Source organism: Nansenia antarctica (assembly GCF_963989245.1).
Source record: "Nansenia antarctica genome assembly, chromosome: 3".
NCBI classification, from domain to species: Eukaryota; Metazoa; Chordata; class Actinopteri; order Argentiniformes; family Microstomatidae; genus Nansenia; species Nansenia antarctica.
This window is the reverse complement of record NC_137688.1, coordinates 67566047-67581830: the sequence shown is the minus strand read 5'-3', so window position 1 is coordinate 67581830 and position 15784 is coordinate 67566047. Positions and strand designations below refer to the sequence as shown.

The following is a 15784-nucleotide window of genomic DNA, read 5'->3' as shown; positions in this document are numbered from 1 at the left end:
CCTTGTGTGGAGAAAATCCGTGATCTACAGAATACACTGACTGACCCTGATTTACTTCGGATTATCTTACATAAGTAGTGCTTATCATAGTTAGACCATCACAACGAATTCACACATTAAGGCCTTATGCTGCTGTGAATTGGCCTACATGTATTTCGGTTACCGAGATGGCACGGTCAGCATCCCTGCAGGCTACTCATTTGAGTCGTATAAGTTATAGATTAACGCCCTACACGGGTGGTAAATGGAAACACGCCTTTGAGGGAAATATTGAGGTGGCTCTTAAAAGAGCCTTTGGGGATTTCCTCTCAGATCGGTGTGGTCATCTTAGGCGCGCTCTCCACGGATACGGCGGGCCAGCTGGATGTCCTTGGGCATGATGGTGACTCTCTTGGCGTGGATGGCACACAGGTTGGTGTCCTCGAACAGACCGACCAGGTAAGCCTCGCTAGCCTCCTGCAGGGCCATCACAGCAGAGCTCTGGAAGCGCAGATCGGTCTTGAAATCCTGGGCGATTTCTCTCACCAAGCGCTGGAAGGGCAGTTTGCGGATCAGCAGCTCGGTGGACTTCTGGTAACGACGGATCTCTCTCAGAGCCACGGTGCCGGGCCTGTAACGGTGAGGCTTCTTCACGCCGCCGGTGGCCGGGGCGCTTTTACGGGCAGCCTTGGTGGCGAGCTGCTTCCTTGGGGCTTTGCCGCCGGTGGATTTACGAGCGGTTTGCTTGGTTCTGGCCATGACGATATCTTCCTTCGTTCAGTTGGAGTATAACCAACCTCGACAGAACGTTGTACATTTATAAACCCCCAGTCGTGCCCCGATTGGTTGGCGACTATAGACGAGCTCATTGGCTCGTTGGCGCCTCCTTCTCCGGCTGCCATTGGACACGAGCACCGTCCGCGCCATTGCCTCCACAAATTCAAACACTTAAACCCTGCCGCGCGCTTCCTTTGTTTGGCCCCTCCCCCAAACAGTTGGCTTCAAAGAGATGTAATTCCGATATCTTTTGTCAATGATAAATCTATCCTTTAAATTATAATTTTTTAAACCCAAAACAAATGTGAAGATACAAAAAAGTATGTGATGTACGACTATATGAATACAAATGAACAAGAACAGTGTAAACATTATGTACAGAGATCAGCGTGGTGCAGACACTTATTTTGTCTTTACGGTGGTTGTGTTCCAATGGACGTCCTTTAATCTCGCTGCTGTTGTGGACATTGTTGTCCTCTATCCTTAATCTATAACTTCATCATTGTTGTCCTCTATTCTTAATCTATACTTTCATCATTGTTGTCCTCTATTCTAAATCTATAATTTCATCATTGTTGTCCTCTAATTTTAATCTAAAGTTTCATAACTAGTTGTCCACACCCAGTTCATACAAATGATGAACCAAACAAACGCAAACTATATTAAGAACAAGGTCCACTACACAAGGAAGGGGTGATGTTTAAAACCTTATGAAGGACTGAATGTTATTTCTAATGCTGAGGCAGTGACATCAAAAGGATGTTTTCTGCCCAACCCTGTGTAATATGTATGGGTGCGTTCTCTGCCTCGTACATGAAATCATAATTAGTGTTTTTCACAACATGAAACACTCATAACGCAGACAAACAGTGGAGGGAGAGATGGACTGCACTTTTGAAGGGAGAAGTGGTTGGCTCTTAAAAGAGCCTTTGGGGGGTTTGAGGAGGTGAAGCCGCGGTGGGACGTTTACTTCGCCTTGGCGGGCTTCTCGGTCTTCTTGGGGAGCAACACTGCCTGGATGTTGGGCAGCACACCGCCCTGAGCGATGGTCACACCGCCCAGCAGTTTGTTCAGCTCCTCGTCGTTACGGACGGCCAACTGCAGATGACGGGGGATGATACGAGACTTCTTGTTGTCGCGGGCGGCGTTGCCGGCCAACTCCAGGATCTCAGCAGTCAGGTACTCGAGCACGGCGGCCAGGTAGACCGGTGCGCCAGCGCCCACACGATGGGCATAGTTGCCTTTGCGCAGGAGCCTATGCACACGGCCCACTGGGAACTGGAGTCCAGCTCGGGAAGAACGGGTCTTTGCCTTGGCTCTGGCCTTGCCTCCGGTTTTACCTCTTCCTGACATGGTGACGGTTTAGTAGGATTTCGTGATAGCTGAAGAAAAGAACAAGCGATAACACTCCTGTTGCTCTCAGCGTTGTTCTTATAGCTCGCCCTGACGGCTTCTCATTGGCCACCGGGTCGATGTCACCTCATCCAATCAACGGAGACCATTTCACTTCCGTCTTTGTCTGTCTCGCGCGCAGAAATCAAAGATGGATTCAAACTCGTCCCATGATTAACGAAACTAGTATATACTATAAAACATAATACACATTTTTATTTTAATATTATTATTATTATTACCTCATACTAAGTTGTGTATTGCATTAGGCCAGTGGTTCCCAAACTTTTTCAATCAGGCCCCCCTTGGGTAATTGGAAATATTTTCGAGCCCCCCCTAACCCGGTTCCCACCTAGATTGATATAATTAATTGTATAAAGTTGTAAAAACATTACATTTTCTCTTCTAATAATAACAAGACACATACAGTATATCCAACTATAGTTTTATATTTTATTATGGTTTGAAAAGGAACATAAGTGCTTGGCAAATGATCCTGTGCCACTGAAATATTCAACATATCAACATTAACTAATTTCTACTGCATCACTATTCTTACTCCTCACATTTCTATCACAATTACGATCAATGACTTGTGTGTGCTTGCTTTGCCTTGCAAATCTTCTCAAAGCGGGGTTGTTGTTTTGAGACTGCCACTCTCAGTTCATTCTCAATGTTCAACTTCGACCTGTATTTGCTTTTGATAGCAGCAACAGCAGAAAAGCCTATCTCACACAGGTACGATGTTGCAAAAGGCAGCAGTATTCCCACAGCTTTCTGTCCAATGAGAGGGTAGTCCTTCTCCACTCCAATCCAAAACCCAGCCAAAGTCGTGGATGTGAACTGCAGCCTCATGGTTGACTCTGAAGTCATGTCGATGTACTGTTCCTCTTCCGCAGTGCTGAACATGGCAGGTGGTGGTGCAACAAATGGATCTCTAATCCAGTCGTATTTGGCACTGTCATCCACAGAGAAGTATTTCTGGAAGCTTTGTTTCAGGGCTGAGATGTGCTCTCTCATACATGGAACCACTGTGCTCTGCAGCTCATTGGTCTCGATGAATGCCTTCAGATTCCCAAATGAGTCGATGTCCCCCTGTTCAAGTCTCCTGCCCCACATGTCCAGTTTCCGTGTGAAAGATTGTATCCTGTCTGCCAGATGTGGAAGGTGTGTGTTGTTGCCCTGCAACTGTAGATTCAATTCATTGAGCTTCTCAAACATGTCGCTTAGGTAGGCCAATTTCATGAGGAAGTCTTCATCATTAAACTTGCTGGCAAGTTCGTTCCCTTCCTCCTCCAAGTAGATTCGGATCTCATCTTTCAGCGATAGCACCCTGGACAGCACCTTTCCGCGAGAGAGCCAACGCGACTCGCTGTGAAATAGCACGGCTGTGTGCTCGGAGCCCATCTCCTCGCACAAAGCGGAAAAAATGCGAGCTTTCAGTGGTCTTGTTTTTATGTAATTGACGGTGGTGATAACATGAGACAAAACGTCATTCAACTCTGGACTCAGCTGCTTTGACGCGAGTGCCTCCCTGTGTATTATGCAGTGAGTCCACACTGCTTTCGGTGCAACGCGCTTGATGAGCGTCTGGAGCCCTCCCCGTTTTCCTGCCATGGCCTGGGCACCGTCGGTGCATATCCCCACACAGTCCTCCCATTTCAGATCGGCTTCACTCAGGTATTTGTCTATGATTTTGAACAGTTCATCAGCTGTTGCTCTGTTTGGGACATAGTTGCAAAATAGCAAATCCTCGCTCAAACCCTCCGCATCAATGTATCTGACATACGCTATTAACAGACAGTCCTTGTTACTATCTGTGGCCTCGTCTACCTGGAGCGCAAAGCGTTGGTCTTTTATTTTCTCAACAAGCTGCTCTTTCATGTCTTCTGAGATGTCATTGATGCGTCTCGCAATAGTGTTGTTTGACAGGGGGATAGCTTTGAGTTTTTGGGCTGTTGCCTCGTCTATCATATGTGAAACCATATCTATTGCAGCAGGGAGTATTAACTCCTCAGCGATGGTGTGTGGTTTTTTAGACTGGGCGATACGATATGCCACTTTGTAGGAGGCAAGTTGAGCATTAGACGTAACAGATGCTGTTTTAACGAAACGGCTCTGCTGACCACGGTATTCTTGGAGTTTTCTCTTGAAGAAATCGAGGGGCTTCTTCACATCAGTCGGGTGTGTGGTCTCCAAGTGACGTTTCAACTTGCTAGGCTTCATGCTTTCTGCCGCTAAAGTTTTGAGACAGAGGACACACAGTGGTCGTTCCTCCGCACCGACCACATTAGACGTGAAGCCCAGGGAGAGGTATGTATCGTCATACTTTCTTGACTTTGGCTTTGGGACGTTTGTCATGGGCTCCTTCGCTTTTCGTTTAGCTTCTGGCTCTTTCATAAACTTATCCATTGTTGTTGTTGCTGCTAGATAGCTGGAGGAGGGAGTGCGCGCGTCAATGACGTGAATGGAGCGCGCGTCAATGACGTGAATGGAGCCCCCTCGCTGCCTCTTTGTTACAGTTTATGGCCTGCGCTCCATTCAGGTTCTCATTTTTATCATCCAACGCCCACAACACCCCTGATGGTAACCTTAAGCAAGCAGTGTTTGTTTACAGCTCTTGTGTGTGCATTTTTTTCCCCTCCCATTATTTCTGCGCCCCCCCTGCAGTACCCCCGCGCCCCACTAGGGGGTCGCGACCCACAGTTTGGGAAACGCTGCATTAGGCTATCCCAGCTCTCTCTGCTACTTCTGAATGACTTAACAGCGAAAAGTTGTCTGTTATCTCCCGCGCATTTCTGTTCAAATGTAACATAATAATGGTGTATTGGAAAGAGGAACTACATCTGAATGTGTTGATATTATAAGCAATTTGGTGTTTTCTGTCATACCCCCACCCGCTCTCTCCCGCACACAGATCTACCGAGTGGCACTTTTTTTTGTATTATTATTTTTTTTAACCTTTATTTATACAGGTAAGAAACACATTGAACCCCAAGGGCTCATTTTCAAGTGTGACCTGTTCAGGCATACAACATCCACCACAAACAAATACATTACAAAAACCTGGCCTACATAGTCTAAAAACTAAACTAAAAACGACATTGTCTCAAACTAAAACTAATCTAAAATAATAAGATAAACTAAACTTTCCGTCAGTATAGACTAAAACTAAACAAAAACTACAGTCTAAAACAAAAACTAGTCTAAAACAGTCTAAGATAATCTAAAACTAAGCTAAAACTACATAAACCTAAAACTAGACAGTTACAGATCTAGGGACAGGGAGGGGTCAGTAATGGGCAAAAGGGAGGGTCAACTTAATAGCAAGAACAGATCATGGACTCGCACTGTATGCCTCTCAGCAAGAGCTTGAAACTGGAGTTTTTATAGCGTCAAAGTTTATGTAAACTTCGCCTAGATGTCAAATCACTCATTACTGCCATTTCAATCTCCTTTCTTACTATCATGTCAATCAATAAGTATAACCAATATTGTCGTGTATATGTAAATGTCAATCCGTGGTGTATGGTGTACAATACTAACTTTCTAAAACATACAGCGCTTGACTTTTTCTGTCGTCATGGATGAAAATGCGCTTTTTTATGGACATGTGGGTGGCTCTTAAAAGAGCCTTTTTGTGGTACAAATGGTGTCAGAAAGAACCCGTTGAATGTTTACTTCTTGGGGGCTGCCTTCTTTGCCTTGGGCTTCACTGTCTTGGGTTTGGCTGCCTTGACGGCCTTTTTGGGGCTCTTAGCCGGAGCCTTCTTGACCGTTGTGGCCTTCTTCGCCTTCTTGGGGCTCTTGGTGGCCTTCTTAGCGACTGCCGCGGGCTTCTTTGCTTTCTTGGGAGACTTCTTGGCCGCAGCAGCGGGCTTCTTTGCCTTGTTCGGAGACTTCTTGGCCGCAGCGGCGGGCTTCTTTGCGGCCGCCTTCTTGGGTTTCGGGGCGGCTGCTGCTTTTTTCACCGGCTTCTTGACCGCCTCGGAGGCTTTCTTGTTGAGCTTGAAAGAACCGGAGGCGCCGGTGCCCTTGAGCTGGAGCAGAGTGCCCTTGGTGACGAGGCTCTTGACGGCGACCTTGACGCGGGAGTTGTTCTTCTCCACGTCGTAGCCACCGGCCGACAGCGCCTTCTTGAGCGCGGCCAGAGACACGCCGCTCCTCTCCTTGGATGCGGACACGGCCGTCACGATGAGCTCGCCAACGCTGGGGCCAGCTGCTTTCTTGGGCCTGGCTCCTGCCTTCTTCTTGGGGGCCTTGGCCGGCGCGGGGGCTGCTGCTGGTGCGACTTCTGCCATGTCTGTTGAAAGTCTCGTTCTTTCCGGTAAACCAACTAGTCTGTAAAGCTGCTCTGTGAGAATGAAGCTCAACCCGGAGCAGGGGGCTGTCCTTAAACGCGGCATGAGAACCGTGTAGACTCAACCATCCCTGCTCAGCAGTCGCTGCCGAAATGTTCGGGCGCCTGTGTTTTCTCCCCGCGAATAACGGGCTAAAAGTCACCGGTGGTGCCGAGTTGAGGTCCAAATACAAACGGGCCAGCGAGCAGACTTGCCTCCGTTTAGAATAAAGTCATGTAAGCCGCGAAGGCTTCGTGTGTTTTGTTGTGACTCTCTCAAAACCCCACCGTTCCACTGTCGGAGGGAGCGGTGCGCACAGCTTTTCCTGTGCTATTTGTCTCCTAAAGTGTCTTAAATTGCATACGATTGGGACCAGCACTCGTTGTCCAGGTTGCCAGGTTGTCTGGCGAGGGAGTCCAAAGGTTGAGGGTTCCCCGATGTGGTGCGGGGTGTTTAAAATGTGAGCTCTTTTGGTGGCCGTAAAACACAGTCGCCGGGACGGGGCTGGGAACTTGTCCCTATGGATGGTTTTTTGGGATGATGTCTCTCTCCTCTCCTTCATATTCATCTAGACAGGTCTAGACACGAGGCTATGGTTGGTGTATGTCTACTGTGAGGAATCAATTGCGATATTATCACCAGCATTGTAATCCTGACACGATGATCATGTGATTGTTGCACTGTGACGTGTGTCGTCCGTCTCGACGATATCAGCAGCATTATGATGAATATGTTCGGCTACTAAAACAGATAGTAGTAACTAGCCTTAACATTGCAATCATAACTTAGGGTTAGGGTTAATTCAATCAAATATAATTAAAATAATCCATAATTACAAATAGCATGTCCCTAGGTGTTGTTTCTCGATGGCGACGGAGTCTCCTCTCTCTCTCTCTCCAGGTGTTTGTGGGTCTTGGTGGACCGGGTTGCTTAAATGACATTACATTGGTAGTGTTATAAAGCCCTAATGTAATGGTTCTGGTGCTGCTTGGCTTGGCCTTGTTGATTTACACCTGCTGTGGTGATCTCCGCTGGTTGGGAGAAGGCTTCCGACACCAGCAGCGCACCCGAATCGTGTTACGGCTCTTGATGAGCAGTGAGTGACAGAAAGACAGGCAGCGAGTTGTTTGACTAGTTTGACGTTGGCAGCACTTCCCCTCATCTTCATGGACGCGACATCTACTGTGAGGAAGCCTCCACAATCAATTGCCATATATTACCAGCATTGTAATCACTCCTCCATACGATAAACCTTTGAATGTAACCTAAATGTATACCAATCTAGCTTTTGACCTGGTCATAACACAGTCTAGGTGTCTACATGTGTCTTAAACAGTGATGCCGGTAACGCGATACTAAGTAACGAGATACTCTAATCTGAATACTTTTCCCAGTAACGAGTATTCTAACGCGATACTATTTCCAAATCAGTAATCGGATTAAAGTTACTTATTCAAGTGGCTGTGCGTTACTATTGCGTTACTACCTCATAACTTAGGCTAAATGCAGTATTTCTTTGTAATGTTCGATAGTAAACAAACATTTCTCGCGTCTTGGGGAGTGACGTCAGTGCCCACGTTTTCAACACGAGGTTACTATGGAAGGCCATGCCCGCAAAAAACGGCTCTCGACTATCGCGAGATTGCAGCAGAATCGCTCACGTGTATCACCACGCTGATTGCACAGTGTAAACAGAAGCGTATCCTACACAATGGAGCTGGAAATATAAGGATTATTTTGAGTTTGTGTCAGCAAAGGATGACAAGAACATAAATGTTGATCATTGATAAACTAAATTGATAAGACTCACCCAGTTTAGGATTAGGATTATATTAGGATCATATCTGAATGGTCAGGGTAGGTTTTAGGTTTTGTGAAACCACTCCTTGCTAGTTACTGTTAAATAAAGATTATATTTATTTTATTGTTTAAAAACAAGTATTTATGTTGGGTGAGGCAAAGAAAGACTCTTTATTTTGTTGTTTTAAGTTATTGTTTAAAGTTTAATTATGTAATTTAAGTTACTGTTAAAATAAAGTGAGTTTTGGCAAAACCAGTTTTCATTTTTATGTTGCGGGGGGGGGGGGGGGGGGGTCGGGTGCCTAGGCAGCTGCCAATAGTAACTAAAAAAGTAACTAGTAATCTAACTTAGTTACTTTTAAAATCAAGTAATCAGTAAAGTAACTAGATTACTTTTTAAAGGAGTAATCAGTAATCAGTAATCAGAATACTTTTTTAAAGTAACTGTGGCAACACTGGTCTTAAATGATGTGTTCAATTGCTTATTAAAATATGGTCGACCGTTACTGTCATGTCTATGATTGACACGCCCCTCAGGCGAGTTCATTCTGTAATAAAGCGTGCTCGAGTGAAGACCTGAAGTTCGACGTGTCGTCCCCAGTTATTAACTATATATTCGATTCTGCAAGGTCTAGTAGAGATTCAACATTGGCGACGAGGAGAAACATGCATTTGTAATTACAAGAATCAAGTTTAGCTAGTTAGTATGGAGAAAACCGGGATTCAACATTTCGCATGCTACACGGAGCCAGCCACGCTAGGTCCGAGATGGAAGCGTTGGCTAACATCGTTCGAGCTTTATGCGGTAGGGTGACCAGATGTCCCGCTTTGCGCGGGACTGCACAGCATTTTCATGACTTTTGGTGCGTCCCGCAAATTGGGACGATGTCCCGCATATTTAATTTTGATTGGCTAAAACACTTTTCTAAAATCTGATTCATCCAATGGCTGTGGAGAAAGCAGGGAAGGCTATCGTCACGGGGCCAGTGTCCATCTAAGCGCCGCAACAAAGCGCAGCGAACGTCCAGTCTTCAGCCTATCAGGAAACAGCATTAATGTTCCCATGGCAACGGACATTGCCCCACGTGGACATAGGGAGCTGGCTGAATGTGTGAACCAGCCGCTGACTCAAAGGTCGTAAAGTGAAACTTATTGTGTCAACAATATCTAGTTTTCGTTTTTTTTTTTCACAACACCAACTTGAAGTTTTAAAGTACCCACTCGATATAATAAACAATAGTTTAACGATAACTAAAAACGTATAATGTCTGGATTGGATTCACTGTTCTCGTTTGCCTTAGGCTACTGATAAGTGACCACTTTCGTTTTAGGACGGGTTCAAAAGCAAGGACTACAATGTATGACACATCATTTGAAAGCTTACAATCTGTAGTGTCAGGCTATCTAAAAACTGAAAAATGACAATTTGGCAATTGGTTTATCCTTTGACTAGCTGTTATCACTGTCATTGTGTGTTGTTTTCGTTGTTGTTTTCGTCTAGTGTGTGTGCGAGTTAGCCAGCCTTGACAGCTATGTCAATGCATTTGTGTTGCAAATGGGAGGCTAGTTAGCTAACTAGATAGCCTACATACTCAATCATCTACAGGCCTAACACTGTCAGGCTACTTTTCTTTATTAATATACTAAATCGATACTGCACTTTGACCTCACTTTCTGCTCCATACAGATACTTTATTGTGACGTTCACATTCAAATAAGATATATTTGTTTTTATCTGCAAAGTCTATTGGATGCTACTGAATAAACCAAACAGGAAACAGAATGGAAATGCACATATATTTTAAAAAAATTGGATAGACATAGCTCTCTCGGCCGGGGGGGCGGGGGGATGCTACCAGGGGCACCTAAAGTTCGATCCAGGCCTGTTGAGAGGGTGTCCCACATTGTCCCACACAAACATACTCCTTGTCCCACATTTGGTTTGTTGGGACCTGGTCACCCTAATATGCGGACGGAAAAGGGCTCATCTTGGATGACGATTCACCTAATACTACGAAGCAAAGGAGACGTGCACTATTACTACATCTAGCTGGACCAGACGTTCAGGATGTTTTTTCAACTTTACCGGACAACGGTGATGCAACGGACTACATGAAGACGGTCGAGGCTTTGAACGCATACTTCGTGCCCCAAGTCAACACAGCGCTAGCAAGGTACGCGTTTCAAAAGATGCACCAGAAACCAGGTGAGACAGTGCAGCAATTTGCTACACGCCTGAGACAAGCTGTGAGAGACTGTGGATATGGGGGAGATTCTGATAACCAGATACAGGATGCAATTCTGAGCAAAGGAACATCAGAGTATCTGCGTAGGAAGCTTTTGGAAGAGGGTCGTGGATTGACATTAGCAGTCACAATGGAAATAGCTGCTCGTTGTGAGCGCATCGAGGAGCAAATGGCGGACATGTCATGCACAACGACCGGAGCTACATCGGAGACTGTTAACCGAGTTGACCACAATGGAAAAAAAGGGATGGCAAAACTGGAATGAGAAAGGTAAACCGAACAGAGATAATAGAAGTTATGGAAAGTGTTACAGATGTGGAAATTCTGATCACATTGGCCGAGATCCAAAATGCCCCGCACGTGGCGTGACATGCCACAGGTGTCAGGGTAAAGACCATTTTGCAAAGGTGTGCCGCACTAAAGGCGAGAAAGTGAAACAAAAAGTTAACAATGTAGAAGAAGAGGAATACTTTGCATTTGCCATTAATGACAATCACATGTCAGAGAGACTAGATTTCTGTGTGGGGGGAGTGAATATGAAAATGCTCATTGACTCTGGCGCAACAATCAATGTGATGGGAGAAAATGTGTGGGAAAATGTGAAAGCAGAACACATTAAGTGTCATTCCTATGTCCCTAAGACAGAGAGGAAATTGTACTCATATTGTTCCAGTGAACCATTAACTGTCAAGGGTGCATTTACATGTAATGTGTCAATAGGAAACAAAACTGAACATGCAGAATTCATTGTAATCAGGGGGAAAGGTGAACCACTGCTGGGAAAAGACACAGCGATGAGACTGGGCGTCCTGAGAATAGGTGCCGACATTGCTGCTGTCACAGAGACAAAGCAAACACTCCAACAACAATACCCTGAAGTGTTCATTGGAGTCGGGAAACTAAAAACAAGACAAGTTAGTCTACACATTAACCCAGAGGTTAAACCAGTAGCCCAGCCACTCAGGCGAATTCCATTTCACCTCCGGGGGGCAGTAGAGTCCAGAATAAAAGAATTTGAGAATTTAGACATTATTGAACCAGTGAATGGGCCCACCCCGTGGGTGAATCCGGTCGTAATTGTCCCAAAACCTGGAAACGATGTCCGACTCTGCCTGGATATGAGACGGGCCAACGAAGCCATAGTGAGGGAACGCTTCCCAATCCCCACTGTGGATGAGCTACTCCAAGGGATGAATGGCTCGACCATATTCAGCAAGTTAGACTTGAAGTGGGGCTACCACCAACTCGAACTGACTCCTGAATCGCGTGAGATCATCACGTTCGCTGTGCACAACGGCGTGTACAGGTACAAAAGACTGTTGTTCGGTGTATCATCTGCTAGCGAGCAATACCAGCACGAGATAGCCAATACCTTGGCTGGAATTGAAGGGGTTGAAAACATATCCGATGACGTGATCATACATGCACGTGACCAAGCCATGCACGACAAACGACTGCACGCCGTTATGGCGAGACTCAAAGAAGCAGGATTGACACTAAATCCAGAGAAGTGTCAGTTCAACATGGACAGACTAATTTTCATGGGAATTCTGTTGTCAGAGAAGGGCATTGGTCCAACAGAAGAGAGGGTGCGAGCTGTGACAGAAGCACGGGAGCCAGAGAGCGACACGGAGGTGCGTAGTTTCCTGGGGCTGGTCGGATACAGCAGCAGATTTATCCCTCAGTTTGCTACAATGTCAGAGCCACTGAGACGCCTGACAAGGAAGGACACGCCATTCATATTCGGGCCAGACCAGAAGCAAGCATTCAGTGCTCTTAAAGCAGCGCTCGCCAGAGCGACCACCCTTGCTTATTTCGACAAGGACGCGCCGACGCAGGTAATAGCTGATGATAGGGCAGCTGAGAGACACTGTAAAGCCTGCCACGGATGTCAGATAGTGGCTAGACCTGACCCACCTGAACCGCTGAGACCCACACCGCTACCTGATGGACCCTGGCGGGATGTCGCCATTGACCTACTGGGGCCTCTCCCGTCCAACCACTCCATTTTAGTGGTAGTAGACTATTTCAGCCGGTATTATGAATATGACGTCATGACTACAACCACATCAGAAAAGGTCATAGACAGTCTGGAGTCAATATTCAGTCGACATGGACTGCCAGTCACAATCAAGACTGACAATGGACCCCAGTTCAGATCTGAACAATTTAGACTGTACTGTGAGGAAAACGGCATCACACACATCAAAACCACACCGAAATACGCTCAGGCCAACGGAGAAGTTGAGCGTCAGAACGCGTCACTGATGAAGAGGATTCAGATTGCTCAATCAGAGGGACTGGATTGGAAAAAGGAACTGAGAAAATATGTGACAATCTACAGGAGCATCGTCCATCCATCCACAGGTAAAAGCCCTGCCGAACTGCTTTTCAACCGAGAGATGAGAGGAAAGCTACCGGAACTGATTGAAGTGAACACAGATCAGGAAGTGTGTGACCGTGACGCTGAGCAGAAGGCAAAGAGTAAGCTGTATGCTGATACACGCAGAGGAGCACAGCAGTCAGAGGTCAGTGTCGGTGACACTGTTCTCCTGAAACAGGACAAAACTGACAAGTTCTCTACCACATTCAACGCGACACCACACAAGATCATCAGTAGGGCCGGAAACAAAGTGGTAGTGGAATCGCCAACAGGAGCACGGTATTCGAGGAACACCACCTTTGTTAAGAGATACGAAGGAAAAGGACTGAAACAAGGGACATTCCAAGAAGAGGAGGACACACAGGAAACTGAGGACACAGAAATCAGAGAGGCAACAGAAGAACACACACACGCCACTGATAATCAGAGTCCACAAGCCGAACATAACTATGACACACAAATACAGACAGGCGTGCCAGACAGGCCGCAAAGGATCAAGCGAACACCCAGTAGACTGTCTGACTATGTTTTGAAGTGAAGAGGATTATCAATGTGTTAAAAAAAAAAAAGAGTTGTACAATGTTTTGATTTCTAATTTGGAAAATACAGTGATTTATAATAATAAGAAAAATATGTTACCTGATGTTATACCAGCTGACCATTAAGAAGTGTCAAAGGACATTTTGATAATTACTGAAATATGATTTAGAATGCAATTTAGCTACATTAAGGTTAGTATAATCATCAGCTGTGTTTGTTGGTTAGTAAGAGTTTAATGCCAAGAAAAGGGGGGATGTCATGTCTATGATTGCCACGCCCCTCAGGCGAGTTCATTCTGTAATAAAGCGTGCTCGAGTGAAGACCTGAAGTTCGACGTGTCGTCCCCAGTTATTAACTATAGATTCGATTCTGCAAGGTCTAGTAGAGATTCAACAGTTACCTACTCATTCAGAGTTTGTCTGAAAAAGGCCTTCATCAGGCTTCATGTTGCCTAGATGGTTTGAAAATATTTAGTCGACCTTAATACACAGTGGGCTTGTTTCATAGACAAGGCGTAAACCCCCAGGACTGACCAGGCTTCTGCATCACAGTCCTGCAGAGAGCATGTGTTCAGTTGCAGCTTGTGCTTAATGCTGGAAGACTAAATCAGCCCTTCGCTTTATCACAGTTGATAGATGTAATACTGATCAATGCATTCAGTATCAAATGGTTGGCTGGACCGTTAAAATCCCGTAGATCTCTTTATTACTCCCTTTTAGTATGTAAAGCCCGACTACATAAACTCCCAGTTTACCTAACCTCATTATTACAATTCAAAGACAAACATTACCTAAACTGTTCTCAGACGGTTAACTCTTGAGGTAACCCAGCTCCCCACCAAATAGGGAAAATCCACCTTTAGTTGTGTGTTAATTGAGGACGTCCCTTGGTTAAAAAAAAGAAAGAAAAAAGGGATTGTTTCACATAATATTGTGTTTTTAACTGTATGGTATTTTGTATGTGTTGTCAGGGTAAACATTGTGGACAGGTTGCAGACCATGGTCTCGGTGTTTCCCCGTTTAATTTAAATAAATACTTATGTAAGCATCAATACATATGCGTGTGCACAAGGTTGCAATTAATTGACAGACGAGAGTCGCGCTAAATATCCAGCGCGTTTATGTGACATGGTAAGGACTTCAGTGATTGAAGATGTTAACATTAAGTAATTAAACACAAAACAACATTGTAGCACGCGAGATCAACTCGCTATGGAATTAGTCTCATGTTGAAAGGGTGGGTGGCTCTTAAAAGAGCCTTTGGGGTTAGTGGAGTAGACAAACAACGCTGCTTAGTTTACTTGGAGCTAGTGTACTTGGTCACGGCCTTGGTGCCCTCGGACACCGCGTGCTTGGCCAGCTCACCGGGGAGCAGCAGACGCACGGCGGTCTGGATCTCCCTGGAGGTGATGGTACGACGCTTGTTGTAGTGGGCCAGGCGAGAAGACTCGCCGGCGATGCGCTCGAAGATGTCGTTGACAAAGGAATTCATGATTCCCATGGCTTTGGAGGAGATGCCGGTGTCGGGGTGAACCTGCTTCAGGACCTTGTACACGTAGATGGCATAGCTCTCCTTCCTGGACTTTCTGCGCTTCTTGCCGGTTTTGCCGGCGGTCTTGGTGACGGCTTTCTTGGAGCCCTTCTTGGGCGCTGACTTCGCTGGCTCGGGCATGTTGATGATCGTTGCTTCTCAGAAACGAATGATGGTGCCGCAAGCACCTAGCCCCTATGTGAAGGGGGAGCTATGCAAATTAGGCGACTGCTGACACACACTTCCAATGCCGAGCGTAGCTCTGACGCTCAACACACAGACACTCCACGCTCACGGACATTCATTATCTGCGCACGCGCTCCCCAAGTCTCCTCCCCCACGCTGCTTTTTCACTGGTCTGCCTTGTTTCCTTCAACCAGAGAAAAATGAAAAAAATAAAAGACCTGAAGAAGAAGAGGAAGATTGAGAATACGAAAAAGGACACAAATAAACTCCTCAAAAAAAGTTCGGAAACGTTATTTTTGTCAATTATTCCTCCTCTTTAATAATACCAATTGGTATTGTATTTAATATCGTTGGAAAGCCTGATTAGTCACCATTGCAACGAGGTGCCCTGACAGTGTAAAATGTATAAAGTGTAAAAATTGCCAATATGTGTTGTTTTTTCCTTATTACTGTGGGAGAGGGCAACCATCCAATCCACCAAGCAACTCAAAACGATACCAACAGAAGAATATTGCAGGCGATTTTGGGGCCGCTACCCACACGTTTAGCATGCATGATCTTTACAAGTTGTACCTCGTTGTAAAGGTGACTAATCAGGCTTTCCAACGATA

At 45.7% G+C, this 15784-nt stretch overlaps 4 protein-coding genes across 4 annotated transcripts; all 4 read right to left on the bottom strand.

The window, feature by feature from the left end:
- Positions 1-327: 327 nt before the first annotated feature.
- LOC308154295 (histone H3.2) lies at positions 328-738 on the bottom strand (the record flags this gene model as incomplete). Its single annotated transcript, XM_080527459.1, has 1 exon — positions 328-738. The coding sequence occupies one exon, from the start codon at positions 736-738 to the stop codon at positions 328-330; it is 411 nt and encodes a 136-aa protein (XP_080383585.1).
- Positions 739-1722: 984 nt separating this feature from the next.
- Positions 1723-2109, bottom strand: LOC308152084 (histone H2A-like; the record flags this gene model as incomplete). The annotated part of the gene is made up of 1 exon (XM_080524994.1): positions 1723-2109. One exon carries the CDS (start codon positions 2107-2109, stop codon positions 1723-1725), a length of 387 nt encoding a protein of 128 aa, XP_080381120.1.
- A 3716-nt stretch (positions 2110-5825) lies between these two features.
- On the bottom strand, positions 5826-6449 carry LOC308152072 (histone H1-like; the record flags this gene model as incomplete). Its single annotated transcript, XM_080524982.1, has 1 exon — positions 5826-6449. One exon carries the CDS (start codon positions 6447-6449, stop codon positions 5826-5828), a length of 624 nt encoding a protein of 207 aa, XP_080381108.1.
- Positions 6450-14753: 8304 nt separating this feature from the next.
- LOC308152098 (histone H2B-like) lies at positions 14754-15128 on the bottom strand (the record flags this gene model as incomplete). The annotated part of the gene is made up of 1 exon (XM_080525008.1): positions 14754-15128. The coding sequence occupies one exon, from the start codon at positions 15126-15128 to the stop codon at positions 14754-14756; it is 375 nt and encodes a 124-aa protein (XP_080381134.1).
- Positions 15129-15784: the final 656 nt, after the last annotated feature.